Source organism: Aspergillus alliaceus (assembly GCF_009176365.1).
Source record: "Aspergillus alliaceus strain CBS 536.65 unplaced genomic scaffold BDW43scaffold_2, whole genome shotgun sequence".
NCBI lineage: Eukaryota > Fungi > Ascomycota > Eurotiomycetes > Eurotiales > Aspergillaceae > Aspergillus > Aspergillus alliaceus.
In genome coordinates, this window is record NW_022474685.1 from 1607190 (window position 1) to 1625362 (window position 18173).

Sequence of the window (18173 nt, forward strand, 5' to 3'; positions counted from 1 at the left end):
ATTTCATAATTGTTGAATCATATCACTAATTGAATGATCGACGCCGTCCATAAATTTGTCGTCTCGCGTCCACCTGCTAGGTTGGTATCCAGGTGGATATGGTTCGAGACCGCCGTCTTTAGATAACCCGTTCTTGGCCTTACTCAATAATGGTAAGCTATCAAACTTTTTCTTTCTTTCATCCTTTCTCTGGTGTGATTTTGTGGTGTTTTCTTAGCCATATTTCGTTATTATGGGTGGCTCCGTTGCAAGCACCGGGTGGATTGTAGCTGAAGTAGACAAGGCCAATGACTTCCGGCCATGTGCGGGCTATCTATCACTGAATTGGTCGAATTGGGTGGTCTATCAAACTCAGAGCGCTCGGTTCACTCGCCAGGATTCTGGTACCAATCATTCTTTCATTAGCTATCCGATGTATGTGATGAGGTGGTGGCCTTAACCCGTGAGAAAGCAAGAAACATCGAGTATCTAGTCACCGCTCTTAGTATCTTGGCAATAACTGTGATTAAACCCATCCCTGTGGGACTGCTGTTTTTCAGCGTTTCATTAGTATGTATAGTGCTAGTAAAACATGTCTGCCTGCTAAGGACTATTCTCAGTATGGCGTCGAACTAGTATTCATGACTGTTATTCTGGTAGCAAAGAGAAAGATGTGGTGGTTCCACAAAATCAATAAACAAACAGTTGGGAGATGAATGATAGGAAATGGAGATTCAAGAGGGGAGGCCAAACCCCCAAGGCAGACAGCCAGCAACACTAACCAACTTGGACTCTTCCTTACAGCTCTTTCAACCTCAACCTCAACCTCAACCTCAGCCACCTTTCACTTTCGGTACTCCGTGTAATACTCCTCAAATGAGTCCGTGCCACCGCTATGGGAAAAATATCTCTCGTTTTCTACATGGATTGACGCTAGTCTATCGATGCAGCCACTACAGATTAGTACCACGCTGAGAGCTCTAGTCCCGGACCTCGGTAAAGATCAGTTTCTCCAGGAATCAGCCACTGGGTTTGATTTTGAGAAATACCGAACGAAGTATGGCATATTTACTGTACGGAGAACATGCATACCGTACAGTCGGGGAATTGCTTAACGTCTTTATCGTAAGTATCTCCATTCGTTACAGCTCCTTACATACATGGTATCTAGAGACATCAAGCACATCGTTCCTCAATGATTATGCCGCGGGTTCTCATATCGCTGGGCAAGTCGTTGGTATTTGACGGCGTCTCGGAGGACCATTCCATCGCTCAACTGTGCCGTCTCCCTCCTGAATAATTCCTGCCAAGGTGTCTGACTTTCCGGTACCCCGTAACCCCCCCGGGCTTCTAGTGTCTTTCTTCGTTTCTCCAATTTTTCCGTGGAAACAAGTATGTCAACGCGTCGTTTGTTTAGGTCAACGCGGAGCCTGTCCCCATCCTGAAGAAGGGCTAAATTCCCACCCGCTGCTGCTTCAGGACTAGCATTGAGAATTGATGGCGAGCCGGAAGTTCCCGATTGTCGCCCGTCTCCAATGCACGGAAGCGATTTGACCCCTTGGCGCAAAAGTCGTCCAGGTGGGTGCATATTCACAACTTCGGCCGCGCCTGGATATCCTAATGGGCCAGCCCCGCGCATCACTAAAATACTTCTATCATCGATGGGGGTGGAAGGGTCCTCGAGTCGATGATGATAGTCCTCTGGTCCGTCAAATACTACAACGGTGCCCTCAAAAGCATTTGGGTCCTTGGGGTTCTCCAGGAACTGCTGCCTAAAAGGTTCAGATATCACACATGTTTTCATGATGGCAGACTGAAATAGACTGCCTCGGAGATGGAGAAATCCGGCGTCCTCCATCAGTGGTTCGTTATATGGCTTGATCATTCGACGATCCCAGGTATGCTTCCCCCGGACATTCTCGGCTATTGTGCGACCATTGCAAGTCAAGGCTTCCACATTCAGCTTCCCAGCATCTAACAACTCCGCCATTATTGCGGGTAGCCCACCTGCCCGATAGTATTCCTCTCCCAGTAGCTCACCGGCTGGTTGCATGTTCAGCAGTAGTGGAATATGAAATCCAAGTTGGTCCCAGTCATCTAGTGAAACATCTACCCCAATATGTTTAGCGATCGCGTTAATATGGATTGGGGCGTTAGTACTGCCGCCGATAGCAGTATTAACTACAATGACATTCTCGAAAGCCTCCCGTGTCATGATGTCGCTTGGCTTCCGGTCAGAATGAACCATCTCAACAATGCGCAATCCTGTTTCGTAAGCACATTGGCCTCGTTCACGATACGGAGCGGGTATGGCAGCCGACCCAGGTAGGGCCATCCCAAGCGCCTCTGCCAAAGCATTCATAGTTGACGCTGTTCCCATTGTGTTACAATGTCCCACCGACGGTGCACTTTGACAGGGTCAGCGTATGAGCTTCCGCATTTTCAAATGGACATACCCTCTAGACACATAATCGATGAGCTCCTCCTTATTGATCTCACCTGCCGCGTACATCTCTCTACCCTTCCACACTACCATCCCGGACCCTGCCAGGCCATTCTTGACATAGCCGTTAAGCATCGGGCCAACGTTCAAACATATTGCCGGAATATTCTTCGAGTCCAAGTTAGCTCGGATATGTAAACAAATGCAGAGAGACATGATCCACGCACCACCGTGGCCGCAGCCATCAGAGCGGCAGGTGTAGTCTTGTCACAACCCGTCAGAAGGACTACACCGTCCAACGGATAGCCAAAGAGGATCTCTACTAGGCCCAGATACGACAAGTTTCGATCGATACAAGCAGTGGGTCTCCTGCTACTCTCCTGAATAGGATGAGTGGGAAACTCAAAGGCGATTCCTCCAGCAGACCTAATACCTTCTCGGACCCGTTTCACCAATTCGAGGTGATGACGGTTGCACGGAGACAAATCTGATCCAGACTGTGCTATTCCGATGATTGGCTTGCTAGACATCAGTTCCTCCCGGGTGATACCATAATTGAGGTACCGCTCAATGTAAAGGGCCATCATGCCGGGGTCACTTTCGCAATTGAACCAGTTGGCCGACCGCAACTTCCGGACACTTGATGCATTATCTTTCGGCTGCCCATCTTTCATTGATACCAGAGCCTTCTCCAGCTCCACTGTACGCCTCCGAAGGGCAAGTAGTTCACTTTCACAGTCCTCAATATTCACTGGTGGCTGACTGCTCCCCTCACTGCAGGAGCAGCCCTCACATGAGGTCCGTGACTGACACGACATGGCGAGATATTCTGTAACACTTTGTGGTACTTGTGTGCACCGTATTTTATGTATTTTTAATCGGGGCTAGGCTTATCGCGGGGCTAGAATTCCATTAGCCACTTGTGTTCTCCGATTCTCTTAACTGAGATCCCGATATGCCTATATATCTCTTTCAGTTTTTGTTGCCTTTTGTCTAACTCTTTCTCCCTTTACGCCTAGCAAAATTATCTTGGAGAAACACACCGTTGGTGAGATTAAATAGCCCTTTCCGGGTGTGATATCACATAGAATGCGGGACACAATCAATGCCGAATGATCCGGACAGTCTCCGACCTCTACAGCCGTATTTTATGCCGAGGACTGGTATCTAGAGAGCTGACAGGCGGGCGGCGGGAACGCAGAACATTTAAATAAGAACCGCGCTGGAACCCCCCATCAAACATCCCCATTCTTCGGGTCAGAACGATGGATCAATTCTCGGTACGTGTTGTGGGGGCAAATGGATTATGGGAGACCCATCGTTTATCAACCCCACGCTAGTATTGGCATGGGGGTGCATATTTGTTTCCATCTCGACATCACCTTCACAAAGAATCATATAAGAGCATGATTCGTGAAAGGTTGTCACCTTTGACGAGGTACTCCTCCCCAAGGACACAATCATCTGGGCCCTGATACTTCTGAGCTCCACAGACGACACCTAGGAGTTTGATGTGAGCCCCCGTTGTCGAAGCATGGATATTCAGCTACCCACTCATATAGATCACGCAGTGCGGTTTTAAGGAACCAGATGGGAACGTAGCCTCCTCTTTGATATTCGATACTTTGTTTAGCCTGTTTGCTATCATCATGAACCGATCCCATTACTTTCTGTTCGCGATGTCTATCGTAGATCTTCCGTGGCATTCACACCATTCCTTTAGCTTGTCTTCAGTGCCCATGGCGAAAGTGGGCTTTCGTGGGGATATGTAGTAATTATTAATTGACGAGATAAGTTGCTATCTTAAAAGCGTGGTACTAATGAAAGCGGATGAGGCTCATGACTTGTTATGTTGACGCTGCTCTGAGAAGCCCTACCTCAACACACATACAAAATCCCGCCGACACCCTACTAAGCAACGGATGATCGATAGGAAAAAGCAAAGAAGGCCCATTACAAATCACAGAACAAGCTATTGGTCATGGGGATGTAGCGCCCATCCCACACTTTTCCCCCCACGGGGCGATACGATCGTTTCAAGAAAGTGGAGCTGGAGGATCCTAGAGGATGACGGCATTTCCATAAAGGCGCGTTGGTCTATGTATTCTAGCACTACCATGCATTATTCACGCCTGGAAGAAGATAATAACAGCAATGGTCATAAGTAAATACGAATATTTTCCCCACTTCGTTCATAACAAAAGTCCCGTGAACGCCCATGATGCCAGAGAAGAGTTGGCCCAAAATGCATCCAACAGATCTATTCATTGACGAATGCAAAAAACGGCAAAGGTATAATTGCAAGAAAGAAAGAAAAGAAGAAAATGGGCCATCACTGGGTCGCACACTGAGCTGGTTCACCTTCATCGTCATCATCTTCCCACGCAGAGCCGCCATGAGAGTCCCTAGCCCCAAATTCATTCAGATCACCTTTAGGGTTATAGTCAACTTCGTCAACTGTATCAGCCTGGATGGAGGAAGCGGGCTTGGGCAACAACTCCTTAAGTTTCTCCAAAACCTCAGCATTAGGCTTCCAGTTCTCATCCGGGAATTTGATGTTAACGATCAGGTACAGGTCACCGCGCTCGTCGCCGCGCTTCATCGGCATGCCCTCTCCAGATATTTTCAGAACCTGTCCTGGGGACAAGACATCACCCGCTTTCTTGGGGTGTTGCAATTCAATGCCTCGGCCATCGAGGTGCTTGATCACAACGCGGTGAAAGCCAGTCAAAGCTTCAGCCACTGTAACATCGATGGTAGCGGTCAGGTCTGACCCAGCCCTTCTGAAGACGGCATGTTCCTCTTCGACGATGTGGAACACGATGTCACCCGGTTCTTGTCCCGGTACCTGATCTGCTTCGCCCTCCAAAATGATCTTATCCCCTCCCCTGCACAAGGGGTTAGTCCCTAATTTTACTCGTCTTGGCGGGTTCGCATAGAGGCTAAGCTCACCTTGCTCCGCGAGGAACATAGATCTCCAGGATCTTCTTCGCTTCCGTAGTCTTATTCCCTTTACACTTCTTGCACTTGTCCTTGGGGCTGAAAAATTCGCCCTCGCCATTACAGGTTGAGCAAGCGACAGTTGACGTGGTAAGGAACTGTCCCATCTGGTTCAAGACCTGCTTGACACCTGCCGATACCGTCCATTAGCCGATGAAAGTTCCAGCTGCACCAGGTCATCATTTTCCATACCTTGTCCACCGCAAGTAGCGCATTTCTTGGCCTGTGCCTTTTCCTTGCCTCCTTTGCCCTGGCAAAGAGAGCAAATCACATTCTTCACGCTCGAAAACTTGACCGTCTTTCCCTTATACAAATCTTCCAACTTGACTTCATACTTCTGCTCCTCATTCGGGCTTTTGCGGGGCTTGTTCGCGCGCGCGCCTCGGGGCATACCACCCATGCCAGGCATACCGCCCATACCACCCATACCACCGAACATCTGCGCCAAGATATCGTCTAGGTCAGGGCCGGCGCCCATTCCGGGCTCCCCAGATCCGTTGAAGGCGCCCATTCCATGTGTGTCGTATAAATGCCGCTTGTCATCATCGTAAAGGATATCGTAGGCTTCCTGGACGGCCTTGAATTTGACTTCTGCTGTTTCACGTTCGGCTTCGGGGGCTTTGTCAGGGTGACTTGCGAGCGCGGCCTACCGTAGGTACTCATATTTAGCCACTGTAGATGGATGTTGGCCAGAAGTGAGAAAACCATACCTTGCGATAAGCCTTCCGGATCTCATCTTTGCTTGCGCTGCTGGTGATCCCGAGGACCTCTAATCACAGAATAGAATTAGTTATCATTTCGGTGATTTGGTGCGATGATAGAATCAAATATATACCGTAGAGGTCGACTTCAACTGCAGACACTGCATTCAGAGAAGGGTCAGCAAGGCCGGCAATAAAGAGGCTTTGAGGGAGAAGATCACATACTTTGAGCGGCTGCGGAGAGATTTCTCCGACGGTCAGAATCGCTAGGGCTGGACTGAGGACGAACTGAATTCGACGAGAAGAGAGAACGCAAATAAGATTACTCTCCGAAATATATTATTTCGAACGGGTTTAAAGAAGGAACGGTCAAGGAGGAGATTGTTGATTGTCAGCGGTTAAAATCGCTGGTTTAAAATTCGGTTCCGCCTTGACTTAATTTTCCAACTTTACTTTTTCCCCAGTCGGAGACTCGCCGCAAACCTCCGATGGTTCATCAATTCACCAGTCAATCGTATCCCGTACCTGAAATTGGGCCCTCCTTTGCGATATGAGGCGTCCTCACCCCGGGCTTTTTGCCCGTCGTCCCTGGGTCTGTATCCAGTGCAGCAGAGCTCGTTGTTCCTCCGTTGCCTCGAGCAAGCCTATCCGCGCCGGCAACAAAAAGACGAATATGCCTGACTTGCCTGCGAGAACCCGATTCGCACCGTCGCCGACCGGATACCTTCATCTAGGATCTCTGCGAACGGCATTGTTCAATTACCTTTTAGCTAAGCGGACAGGAGGACAATTCTTGCTACGAATTGAGGATACCGATCAGGTGCGGCGCTAGACCAGCTTGCTGAAGCCCGTCGACCTCGAAGGCTGATGGATGAATGGATATAGAAACGAACTATCCCCGGTGCTGAACAAAGGCTGTATGAGGATCTCCAATGGGCTGGGCTGCAATGGGATGAAGGTTGGTTTTTACTTGGGAACATAAAGTTGCTCGGAGATTGACGTGGAGTCTGTAGGTCCTACTGTCGGCGGTCCCCACGGTCCTTATAGGCAGGTGAGACTCTCTAATGCGCTTGTCACTCTATCACCGAAGAGTGCTATACTAATATGTATATTTGTAGTCCGAGCGCACAGCTATTTATCGCACCCACGCTCATGATCTTATAAACAACGGACACGCATACCGATGCTTTTGCTCTGCGGACCGACTCGATGCCTTCGCGAGGCACCGCAGTCAAGCTGGGCTCGCTCCTGGCTATGACCGGAAATGTGCAGAAATATCGCCCGAGGAATCTGAAGACCGGGCAGCGAAGGGAGAAACGCATGTGGTTCGACTGAAGGCGGAGGGATATCCAATGTTTGAGGACATTGTCTACGGGAAAACTGGCCAGAATCGCACGCCGAACAAGCTGGACTTGATTGACAGGGTGTATGACGACCCTATCTTGCTCAAATCAGACGGCCACCCGACCTATCATCTCGCCAATGTGGTTGACGACCATCTTATGGAGATTACTCATGTAATTCGGGGCACCGTGAGTATAGGAAACACCGGCTGAGGGACTGGTTTCTAACGTCTTCGGCTAACAGGAATGGATGCCCTCTACGCCCATGCACGTCGCTCTATATAATGCATTCAAGTGGACGCCGCCCCGCTTCGGCCATGTACCTCTTCTCGTGGACAAGTCTGGGCAGAAACTTAGCAAGCGGAATGCCGATATTGATCTCACCTCCTTCAAGGACTCACAGGGGGTGTTCGCCGCTTCCTTAGTAAACTTTGCCGCTCTCTTGGGCTGGTCTCACACTCAGAAATCGGATATCTTCAGTCTTGAAGAACTAGAGCAGATTGTATGTTCGGCATGATCATCATGCTAATGAAGCGTACGCAGTAGTACTAACATGCTTTTAGTTCAACCTCAAAATCACTAGGGGTAACACCGTTGTTGCTTTTGAGAAGCTTTGGTTCCTTCAAAAAGCACACGCGCTGCGATTTGCCACAAACAGGAGTTCGGAGTTTGAGGAGATGGTCTCCAAAGTCTCTGAGGCTGCAGAGGAGACATACCCTACACAACAACTGTATGTTATACTCATTACGTTCAAATCCACATTGTTCCATTCTAATCAATCGAACTACAGAGCCCCAATCCTTCAGTCACGTTCCCTAGCAGAATATGTCTCCCCTCTCCTCCACGCTGATGCCAAATCCTACACGAATGCATCGGAGTTTGTCCAGCGCAACTCCACCTTCTTCACTACTACTCTAAATAGACCCCCATATGCACCAGTTGCCTCCTCCAACAAGGCATCATCTCAAGCCATTCCTATGAAAGCCATCCACACAGCAGCTGCAGCCCTCAGCCTTGTCCCTGAATCCCACTGGAATGTCGAAACCCACAAATTCAACATCACCTCTTATGATGGTGCCTCCGCCATCCTTCCTGAAGAAACGGGTGCAGACACCTATGGCTCAGCGGAAGAAGCGGCAAAGGCCCAAGTCGCTGCCGACAAGGCCTTTAAAAAGGAACTGTACCACTATCTACGATGGGCCCTGTCTGCCTCCGCACCAGGACCTGGTATCCCTGAGACTATGGTAATCCTAGGTCGTGCCGAGGCTTTGCGAAGACTTCAGGAGGCACGACAGATGACCATGGATTTGGTAAACGCTCCCGCTGGCCCGACTAGGGTAGCGAAGGACGCTAAATCTGGTGAAAGCCAGGATACAAACTGGATGGGTTCACTAGCTCCCCGATCATGATTCCCAGCCTCCGAATGATCCATTCAGCCTAAAGTATATTACCTTACATTATTCTTCATTCCGATGTGAATTACTATAAACAACTCAATTCAATGAAGTAAATTTTCAATTCATTGTCAATATCCATTCCGTATTCTAAGTAAGATCCGGTCTTCGTGATCGATTTATCTCCCTTCTTGACTCTCCTCTTTCCTCTATCATAACCCTACTATCTTACATCCTGAACCATTCCAATCCAGCTCCTACCATCCCAGCTCATCCGACGGTCATCAATGCGAACAAGTTCACCACAGCACATACACATACCTTAATAATGGCCAAGAAAGGCAGTATCTCAGTCTGACTGAACGTAACAGTTAAGCCTAGCGTCTAGTGGTACCTAGACATGCGTCTTCAGTCACACCGTAAACCGTACACTCCACAAAGCCGGAGAGCTAGAGAGAACTCTAGCCTAACAGCGCTACCAAGTAAAACAGTCTCCAACACCCAGGAAAAAGACTTTTGCCTCCCCCAAAGCCCTAGTATAGGCGGCAAGTTATGTCCATGCTGGTTTACCAGGCCCGTAACGAGCCAGCTGCTACTGAGCTGGATCTCATGCTCATATTTATCCGTGGTCACACCGGCACCATTCAATGGACATAACCAAATTTTGGTCAAAGAACGAATCGATGAGTAGCGTGCAGCTCTATTTCCCAACAGCTTCTATATAGATGCATGTTCTAACTTAATATGTCTGTCTCCGAGTGCTGGGGTAGGGCTAGTGGTTGGTTCCTGCATCATGCAAGCTATCCAGTGTGGGAAGAGCAGACTAAAGTAACATCCATACAGAAATTCGGTGCTGAAAGGGTTTTTGCTTCGAAGGCTACTCCAGTGCCCGGCCTGGCCACCCATATAATATCTACGACTGGGAGAATTTTACATTTGAAGATAAATTCGCGACCCCTTCCTAATCTGAAGAACAGAGGAAACTACAGTTAACCACATTCCCTAAATGCAGGGATACAGAGGCTCTTTTCAACAGGCTTTTCCCCTGGGAGAGCTACGATGCCGCTCCGGCTGGCACCGCTGACCTTGCTGCTATACGCAGCTCACAGCCTGTTGGCTGCATCCAGGGTCCTGCGGGTGTTTCTCACTTGCATGGAGAGCCTGCGGAATGCACTTGCGTTAACAACTGGCCCTTGAAGCCAGGGGCGACATAGTACACTCGGCACTCTGCCAGGTCGAAAAGTCTTCGTGAACCTGTGTTTTTCGGCTTTGCGAATTCTTTGCTGATTCGGCCAGGTTTCAGGTGCGATGTTTGGCAACGGCATTGACCTCCAAAAACTCCTGGCAATGGTCCGAAATGACCTTCATTCCTGTCGACGACGGCGAGGAGGCTCATCTGGGATACGTCGAAGTACTCGTCACTCTTCGTGAAATCATTGGGACGATGGCTCAATACTAGATAATGAGCCCAAAGCAGATGTAAGCCACTCGTCTGATAATAAAGGTAGTCCGCTTATCACTGCATGTATTGGAGGAAAGCTGGATATTGTCAAGCATCCAGTGTAATTAAGAGACGCACGCTGATACTAATCCAAAGGCTCGGTCTTGTTGGGACGACAGTGCACTTATTGCAGCTTGCGATTGGAGATCTCTGAATATCGTTCAGCATCTGACTGAGGACATCTGCTAATACAAACCAGCGTGGTTATTCCTGGAGTTTCTAAAGCACTGCAATCAGGCATCGAAGGATAAACAGCAAATATAGTATGGTATCACTCGTAACCATCATGAGGAAAACCTGGAGGAGCTTAACAACATCGAAATGATGGATGCTCCTTTGCTGTAGACCCGAATTTTTCGACCTCTTTCCCTGGGGCAAGGTATCTATCTCCAAGTCAGCAAGTACCTCATACCGATAGTATCATGCTGGACGGTATACGTACCGGTTCAATATCCCCGTTTCCCCAGCCCCCCTATACTCCCCACTGGATATGGGACTAAAGCAATGGGGGGATGTAATATTAGCTAACTCTTTGACAATACCGATATTCTAGCTGTGCAGCTTATAATATGAAAGATATCCTACTATAGCGTCTAGACACTTTCATGGCACTAGCATACCTATCAACGTATGTTGGTATCTGGTATCTCGGGTAAAAGGGATAAGACACACTTTTAAAATCAATGGTAAATAAATCATACCAGTATCCAGGGGAAACCCTACGCGCCATCAGCCTTGAGATCGGCAGCATCCAGTACTTGCCACATCTATATCCGACCATGCTGGATGTTACCCACTATGAGGATAACCAGTGCTCAGCTATACTGCTTAGCCACTCTCATTATCATACGCATCAACTAGTCATCTGTTTGAACCCTATTCGCCTGACGCCCTATCGCTCTAGTCACAAACACATATCGAAAAGGCTGATAGAGAGCATTGGGTCGGGGAGAACCGTGATGTTGTTTTCCAATTACGGCGATTATGAGTCGCCAGACTTTGGGTTCAAGGAACGAACCCTAGGTGCAACAGGGATCCTTCTCGGTGTTAAGACCCATCCATTCCTTTATAGAATGAAGCATGCTGGTGTGAATATTTTCCCAAGGAGTAAGTCACATAAATGACATCTACCGCTCAAATTCCTTCGGCCACTTCCAATCCATCAGTTCCATCTAAGTGGAACGTAGCCTACTCGTTTCTCGGGGTATTACATTTTGTTGTTTGTAGTGCTTACTCCGTGATTGCTTCACAGGGTCCGGATACTACAAGAGGAAGAAGACCATGCTCGAGATAATCACCAAATGGAAAGGAGGTATCCGGTCCAAGGTTCATGTAGAGCAGTTCTTGACTGTTATCACCCTCTAGGCTTTAGGAGGGACAAAGGGACACCATCCACCAATACTCAGTCATAGGCCGCGGGGGGTTAATACCGTCCCATAAGCTATCCTTCCAGCATATTGTCATAGGGGACGAGGTTGGCGTCCTATAACGATTTGGCTTGATTGTCGACCAAGCAGTCTCTGCGGGCTCGGTCTCAGATTCGCCGACTAACTTTGCAAAGCAATGGCTACCCATCACCAAAGACCCAAGAGGTCTAGAGGTGATTCTCGAGGATGATCGTAATACCCACAATGAAGACAAAGACGTTGGATCAACAGGTTCAAAACTCGGAGAACGATGACACTTCCGATCAACATATGTGACGACCTTTTGGGCCGAGAGGCCCTCTATACCGTCTGTATCAGTGCTGGGAGAGACCTATAAGTTGTTGATAAACTCAAAGATCCCTAGGCTAAAGGACCGAAAGAATTTATCCAATCGCGTGAATTTGCCTGATGCGTGTGTGGATGACCATCCTTCAGTGCCATTTCGACGTGAGAGATGACTTTTCATCCCGGCCAGAGTATTATGATCTCTAGTGATGAGGAGCCTATCCAGCAGCTAAGCACACATCAAGTGCTTTGTCGGCTACCGCTCCGGCTCTAAAGGCAATTGTGTTCATCTGCCCAATGCTATCTTTCTGCGCGAACAGACAACGGGCTTGTTCCCTAGGTTAAGCAACACGACTTGCCCGACGTGTTTACCATCAGATGCAGCAAGCTTGACCGGATCTTCGGTAGGCTTTCCTGTTTTCTCGGAATGTTAACAGCTCCAGTGTGGCTATGATATGATCATCTAGGTCAGATAGCACCGTACATGAGTGCGGCCCAAATGAAATTCGGATGTATTTCTACATACGTCGTCCCGTATGAGATGGAGGCCATTGCTATTTGTCTACCGCTTTAGAGCAAGATCAACGGGAGCTAGGCATTGCGAACAGTATATTCATTTTCAAATAACATAGGAAATCCAATAAGACAATGCGCTGCGCTGATATCAAGACAAACTGAAAGAACATGCTGGAAGACTTGTACATAAAGAACAGTCAAGAGAAACAGGAGTGAGCCGCACCAAACAAGAAGAGAAGAGAAAGCACAAATAAAAGTTCCAACTATCGGCGAATTAAGTGTGTAAGAAGTAAAGGGACTCGTCCAGTCAATGGCCATCCACGTTTACTTTTTCCTGGTAGAAAGCTGAGTTAATTATCAAACATACAAACCAAGCATGATACAAGAAGCCAGCCCATCTTCTTAAGCAGTTCAGATGGCAATAGGAAAGGCATTGGCACATTTCATTCCTGTCATTCCCATCGTTGCTGTGGTGCCGGCGGGCTCGAAGATCCAAGGATCATAAGAGAAAATCACAAAAACATAACAAGGGGGTATAATCCCAAAAATTTTAACACAGAAATTAATGCCCGCGACAGGGCACGATCAATCAGAGTCGCTCAGGCCTGTCAAGTAACCAGAAAGCCCAACCACAATGCAGCGTCCACAGCCTGGTTAAGATGAAATTAAGCATTCCGAGAGCATTCGTAGCATCGTCAACGTCGAGTGGTCTCGTAAGTCCGTCGTTGAGGTGTAAAGCAAACAAGAAAAGCCAAACCAAGGTTCCAGTGTAGCAAAGAACTTCCTTGCTTTTTCCTGTCTAGTAAGGTTCGAGTTCATCAGTCCATCCGACATCGCTCCCCGCCACGCGAACTCCATTAGGATTAGCTGCTGGCTCGTCTGGGCTAACACTTCGAATTCCTTTGGGCTTCTTTCCTGCTAGATCCTCAAGGGCCATTCGCTTGCCATGAGTGGCGCGAAGCTTGTTATAGTAAACATCGCTAGCATCAGCTTCGGATTCGGTCCCGCTGTCGAAGGTTTCCCAGTTCTCCGATCCAGAGTTGGCAGTGTTAACGGTTGATGCGTTCGACACTTGTCTTGGTGCTGGAGGAGGAGCACGCTGCAAGTAAGTATTGGACCTTGAGTATCCAGGTGCGGAGCTCATAGACAGGGACGAAGCTGACGACTGTGTTGATTGAGAGAATCCAGTAGATCGCTGGGAGAAAGCCGATGAGCTTACAAATGAGCGTTGGTTACGATCGTCGTAGACATCTTCTGGGCTGACAGGCCGGACGAAGGCATTAGACAGTGCACTGGCACTTCGTGGAGGCTCAAACAGATAGCTGCTTCGCTCATCTCGCGATTCACCTCCAGTCAATGCTCGCATCCTTGGTGGTGGTGCGCGAGAAGGGACCTTGCCGTTCAGGGTGCTAGAGGAATAGAGGCCGGGAGTGCCACTGCGAACAGGAGAGTTGCTTCCATGAGGCATGTTGCCCAAGGGAACGCGAGCAGGTATTTTGGATGGTGACTTGGCTCCGGCTCTAGAGGGAGCTCTAGATGGCCCAATGGTATTATACTTCATGGAACCGTGCCCGGTAGGGGTCTTCGTAGCGGAGCGGGGAGGTGGAGGTCCTCTCATCACACTGGCAGGTCGAGACGGTGGCTGCGCCCTCACGGATCCTCCTCTTATGCTGCCTGGACCAGCAGATGGAGTCTTGCAGCGTGGTGGAGGTTTGGCCATGACGGGAGTGAGTTCGTCAAGATATCTCTCTCCGTGGACAAGGAACGGACGTCCATACTCATCCTCAAACATCTCCAATTCTTTCCGCAAGTCCGCTTCTACCTTAGGCAGCTCCTTGGCAATCCTCTTTCTCATTTTCTCCTCCCTCAGAAGCTTGCCTGGGTCACGCCTCTGTCCGTTAGTTCCGCGCGCCATGAGGCGGGATGCATCTTGACTTGATACAGCCAAAGCCTCGCGGTCAGCCAGGAGACCACGGTGCTTATCCACCAGCTCTAGAACGGAGGCACGCTGTTCCTTCAATGCCTCCAGCCGTGATATCTCTGCCTCATGAGCTTCTAGCAGGGCATCGCTATAAACATCAGAAAAGGCAGGGGTAAAGTCAAGCATCTCTTCCTCTGAGTAGTAAAGGCTGTCCCATAGCTCTTGCAGTCGGCATCGTGCATCCTCGACGAATAGGTGTAGGTTCTGTCTTTTGAGTTCGTTGAGGCGCGCCAGTTCTTCTTCGAATTCGTTGATCGTACGGAGACCACAGCCGCGGTTCGCCGAGACGAACGCCTTGCGATCGCATTCCTCAACACCAAAACGCTCCCAGAGTGCTTCCACTGCGTTTTTGAGGTCTGCGATCTTGCGTTCACGATTTCTCTTCTCCTCTAGCAGCTTCTCTCGCTTTGCCTTTAGCTGAGCCAGGTCCGCCTGGTGAAGGCCCAGCTGTTCGGGGGACTCTCGGTAGTGCTTGACGATGTTGGTATCAGTCTGGGCCTGAGGGGTTCCGAGCTCGGCCCAGAGCTTGATAATCTCTTCGCACGTGGACTTGACAAATTCGAAGCGCCGTTCATATTCTTCGTACACTCTTGCAAATTCGTCATTCAGTTCGTCCACATATTGGCGAGACAGGTTGAAACTAGGCGGTATCGCTGATCCTGGTGCAGTTGGGGGAAGCGCAATGGTAACAAAAGATGATTCGAGATGAGACGAGTATGATTCAAGAGCCACAACAAGTTCTATAAGTCGTTAGCGACACCTGATTCAACGATTCGCGGAAGTATAACATACTTTTGACCTGTTCGAAGCGCTCGCGGTGTAGCTTGCTAAGCGCATTGTGCTTTTCCCGAAGGAAACTCAGACAGCGCTTGAGGGGGTATGTGATACACAAATCATTGCGATCCAGCTGATACTTGCCATTGGCTTTCTCGTCCTCTAACGAGTCCTCCATTTGCCCGATGGCTGTTATGAGCTGTCGCGCTTCATCTGTCATCTCCTTTTTCTCACTATTATTCCAGTTAGCCTTCACAATACGCTTTTGTTATGCTAAGCCACCAATAGGTCTTACTTGTCAACAAGTTTTAGATGGTTATTTAGAGTATCGGAAAGAGCATTAAAAAGCTATAGTTGTTTGTCAATATAAGTCAAGTGCCAATCAAGAGATAAGCGAACCAACCTCCGCCTCTCGGGAGTCGCGCTCATGGCTCGGGACACCAATCTCATCATAGATCCCATGCAGCTGAGCGACAATACTATTGACCTGGGTGGTCAAGTAGCTGGTATCGACCGCCATCGCGTATACCAACAGCGCTTTTGTATAACAAAAGAAATGTAAAGAAAAGAGTGTGTATTCACGTCTTTAGGTATTTCGCGCTCATGTAATCCCCGGCGGCAATGCGCCTTCAACACGGCAACTGCAAGACACCCAAAATCCACCGGGCGTGAATCTGCAACAGCAAACGATTGACTCAAAAGTCGGATGTCATCTGCGAGAACAAGGGGCGACCCGCAGGACTTATGTATGGCTCAGCAGATGCAGGCAAATGCAAGGGTGGTGAGGGGAAGGAGGTCAATTCGAGGCAGTGATGCGATGGGATAGAATAGAATAATAATATTGCCGCTCCTTGAGATGCAGCCGCAATCGAGATTCCCTCCCTGGCCCCTGTTGATGGTGCATCGTTACTCCGGCAACACTCGACTCAGCCCGCCACCGCCCCGTTCTGCCGTGCACTCTCTCCACCGCCCTCTCCACGTCTCGGCTCGAGCAATGATAGAAGTAGATCAGCATTTGATTAGACGTCACAGTTAATACTTGAACTCCTCTTCAGCTCCAAATCCTTCTATCGACCTCCTTGATACCATTCCTCCCTTTCTCTCACACGAACGTTCCATCCCTTGCCGCCACAGAAAACTACCCTCAATCCGCCATCATGCAAAAGGCTGCCCAGCAGTCGTGGGGTTCGTCCTATCTACACTATCCGGCGACACAGCCCCAAGAAACATAACTGACCGGAATCTAGAGCTTGAAAACGCCATCAGCCTCATAGACCCCCAGCGCGACGCCCTCTATCAATACGATGAAGAAACACACAAAGCCCTCAGCGCCGAGCGCCCCTGGGCCAAAGACCCCCACTACTTCAAATCGATACGGATCTCCGCCGTCGCCCTCCTAAAGATGGTCATGCACGCCCGCTCCGGCGGGTCTCTCGAAGTCATGGGCCTAATGCAAGGCTACATCCTCCCCGAGACGTTTGTAGTAACCGACGCCCTCCGCCTCCCCGTCGAGGGCACAGAAACGCGAGTAAACGCCCAGGACGAAGCCAACGAGTACATGGTGTCGTACCTCCAGGCATGTCGGGATGCGGGACGGATGGAAAACGCAGTGGGCTGGTATCACAGTCACCCCGGGTACGGGTGCTGGCTATCAGGGATCGATGTCACGACGCAGGATATGCAGCAGCTCGGCGGGCCGTTTGTTGCCGTAGTTATTGATCCGGAGCGCACGATTTCGGCGGGTAAGGTTGATATCGGGGCGTTTAGGACGTTTCCTAAGGATTTTACGCCCCCTAAGGAGGAGCAGGAGGATGATGAGTATCAGACTGTGCCGCTCAATAAAGCAGAGGACTTTGGGGCGCATGCTTCTCATTACTATTCACTTGAGGTGTCGCTGTTTAAGAGTATGCTTGATTCTGAGCTTTTGTCGCTGCTGTGGAATAAATATTGGGTGGCTACTCTCAGTCAGAGCCCTCTATTTACGACTCGTGACTATGGTAGCAAGCAGATGATGGATCTTAGTCAGAAGGTCAAACGGGCTGCTCGCGGCATTGAGGGCAATATGTCACGGGGCGGGCCAAATGTTACCAAAGATCAACAGTTGGAGAAAGTCGTACGAAATGGGCAGCGGATTGTATCGGAGGAAGTGAAAGGCCTCCTGGCAGCTGAAGTCAAGATGAAGCTTTTCCAAGGCATCGGGGAGAATAGAAGATCAGAGACATGAGCAGTCATGGTTCCGAGGGAGCTTGAAGCTCCTACCAGGATATCTGAAGATTTTGACGCGCTTTTGGACCCATATTTGTTAGGTGTTTGTTCGAAGCATCGGAGCAACACGACGAATTTATGACAAAAAAAATATCATGGCTAAGCCAGCATTTTTTTTCTACAATTGATCCCCGCGAATGTAACACGTAACACTGTAGATATATACATTCGTAGTGAAACAGCTAGATACAAGAACAGAGAACACATGAGGTACCAAAGCAGAGACAACATGCAATGTTATCCGATGTCATGACGGATCATTATTCAATCGTGAACAACACACACTCATAGAAACCCAATGATCCAGAGGCCGGGGGACCAAGACACGAACGACAATCCTATACACAAAAACGGGAAACGGGCCGACCCACTGTACAGAAAAGATAGACTGTCAAGAATATATAAGTGTGAGAAAGATAAGGAAAAAGGCAAGGGACTGTTAAGACGATCGAAATGATCTGAGAGAATGAACAAAAGAGATATCAGGACAGTAGGAGTATGAGCAGTAGGAGTATGAGAAAAAGAGTGGTCACGTTGGTAGGAAGATAAACGACAATAAACAAC

At 49.0% G+C, this 18173-nt stretch overlaps 5 protein-coding genes across 5 annotated transcripts; 2 read left to right on the forward strand and 3 right to left on the reverse strand.

The window, feature by feature from the left end:
- Positions 1-1132: 1132 nt before the first annotated feature.
- BDW43DRAFT_76646 (IlvD/Edd family dehydratase) lies at positions 1133-3603 on the reverse strand. The gene is made up of 4 exons (XM_032050488.1): positions 3466-3603; positions 2650-3381; positions 2436-2590; positions 1133-2387 (listed from the first exon to the last, which is right to left on the reverse strand). Exons 2-4 carry the CDS (start codon positions 3238-3240, stop codon positions 1172-1174), a joined length of 1962 nt encoding a protein of 653 aa, XP_031906098.1. The 5' UTR covers positions 3241-3381; positions 3466-3603; the 3' UTR covers positions 1133-1171.
- Positions 3604-4754: 1151 nt separating this feature from the next.
- BDW43DRAFT_306142 (putative DnaJ domain protein (Mas5)) lies at positions 4755-6290 on the reverse strand (the record flags this gene model as incomplete). The annotated part of the gene is made up of 5 exons (XM_032045960.1): positions 4755-5310; positions 5375-5552; positions 5615-6068; positions 6133-6189; positions 6258-6290. 5 exons carry the CDS (start codon positions 6288-6290, stop codon positions 4755-4757), a joined length of 1278 nt encoding a protein of 425 aa, XP_031906099.1.
- Positions 6291-6534: 244 nt separating this feature from the next.
- On the forward strand, positions 6535-8927 carry BDW43DRAFT_261146 (glutamate--tRNA ligase MSE1). The gene is made up of 7 exons (XM_032040273.1): positions 6535-6943; positions 7009-7081; positions 7137-7174; positions 7242-7655; positions 7711-7968; positions 8030-8196; positions 8257-8927. Exons 1-7 carry the CDS (start codon positions 6674-6676, stop codon positions 8873-8875), a joined length of 1839 nt encoding a protein of 612 aa, XP_031906100.1. The 5' UTR covers positions 6535-6673; the 3' UTR covers positions 8876-8927.
- A 4220-nt stretch (positions 8928-13147) lies between these two features.
- Positions 13148-16002, reverse strand: BDW43DRAFT_76720 (putative microtubule associated protein (Ase1)). Its single transcript, XM_032050489.1, has 4 exons — positions 15748-16002; positions 15640-15692; positions 15363-15577; positions 13148-15310 (listed from the first exon to the last, which is right to left on the reverse strand). Exons 1-4 carry the CDS (start codon positions 15862-15864, stop codon positions 13389-13391), a joined length of 2307 nt encoding a protein of 768 aa, XP_031906101.1. The 5' UTR covers positions 15865-16002; the 3' UTR covers positions 13148-13388.
- A 499-nt stretch (positions 16003-16501) lies between these two features.
- Positions 16502-17568, forward strand: BDW43DRAFT_306145 (Mov34/MPN/PAD-1 family protein; the record flags this gene model as incomplete). Its single annotated transcript, XM_032045961.1, has 2 exons — positions 16502-16529; positions 16592-17568. 2 exons carry the CDS (start codon positions 16502-16504, stop codon positions 17566-17568), a joined length of 1005 nt encoding a protein of 334 aa, XP_031906102.1.
- Positions 17569-18173: the final 605 nt, after the last annotated feature.

Excerpts from the sequence above, each read along its gene's own strand:
- BDW43DRAFT_76646 (XM_032050488.1), bottom strand. The coding sequence starts at position 3,240 with ATGTCGTGTCAGTCACGGACCTCATGTGAGGGCTGCTCCTGCAGTGAG. Across the intron at positions 2,591-2,649 it reads TGATGGCTGCGGCCACGGTG|AATATTCCGGCAATATGTTT; the intron begins GTGCGTGGATCA and ends TTGGACTCGAAG. Across the intron at positions 2,388-2,435 it reads ATCGATTATGTGTCTAGAGG|TGCACCGTCGGTGGGACATT; the intron begins GTATGTCCATTT and ends ACCCTGTCAAAG.
- BDW43DRAFT_261146 (XM_032040273.1), top strand. The coding sequence starts at position 6,674 with ATGAGGCGTCCTCACCCCGGGCTTTTTGCCCGTCGTCCCTGGGTCTGT. Across the intron at positions 6,944-7,008 it reads GAATTGAGGATACCGATCAG|AAACGAACTATCCCCGGTGC; the intron begins GTGCGGCGCTAG and ends GAATGGATATAG. Across the intron at positions 8,197-8,256 it reads ACATACCCTACACAACAACT|AGCCCCAATCCTTCAGTCAC; the intron begins GTATGTTATACT and ends ATCGAACTACAG.
- BDW43DRAFT_76720 (XM_032050489.1), bottom strand. The coding sequence starts at position 15,864 with ATGGCGGTCGATACCAGCTACTTGACCACCCAGGTCAATAGTATTGTC. Across the intron at positions 15,693-15,747 it reads GCGACTCCCGAGAGGCGGAG|CTTTTTAATGCTCTTTCCGA; the intron begins GTTGGTTCGCTT and ends AAACAACTATAG. Across the intron at positions 15,578-15,639 it reads CATCTAAAACTTGTTGACAA|TGAGAAAAAGGAGATGACAG; the intron begins GTAAGACCTATT and ends CTGGAATAATAG.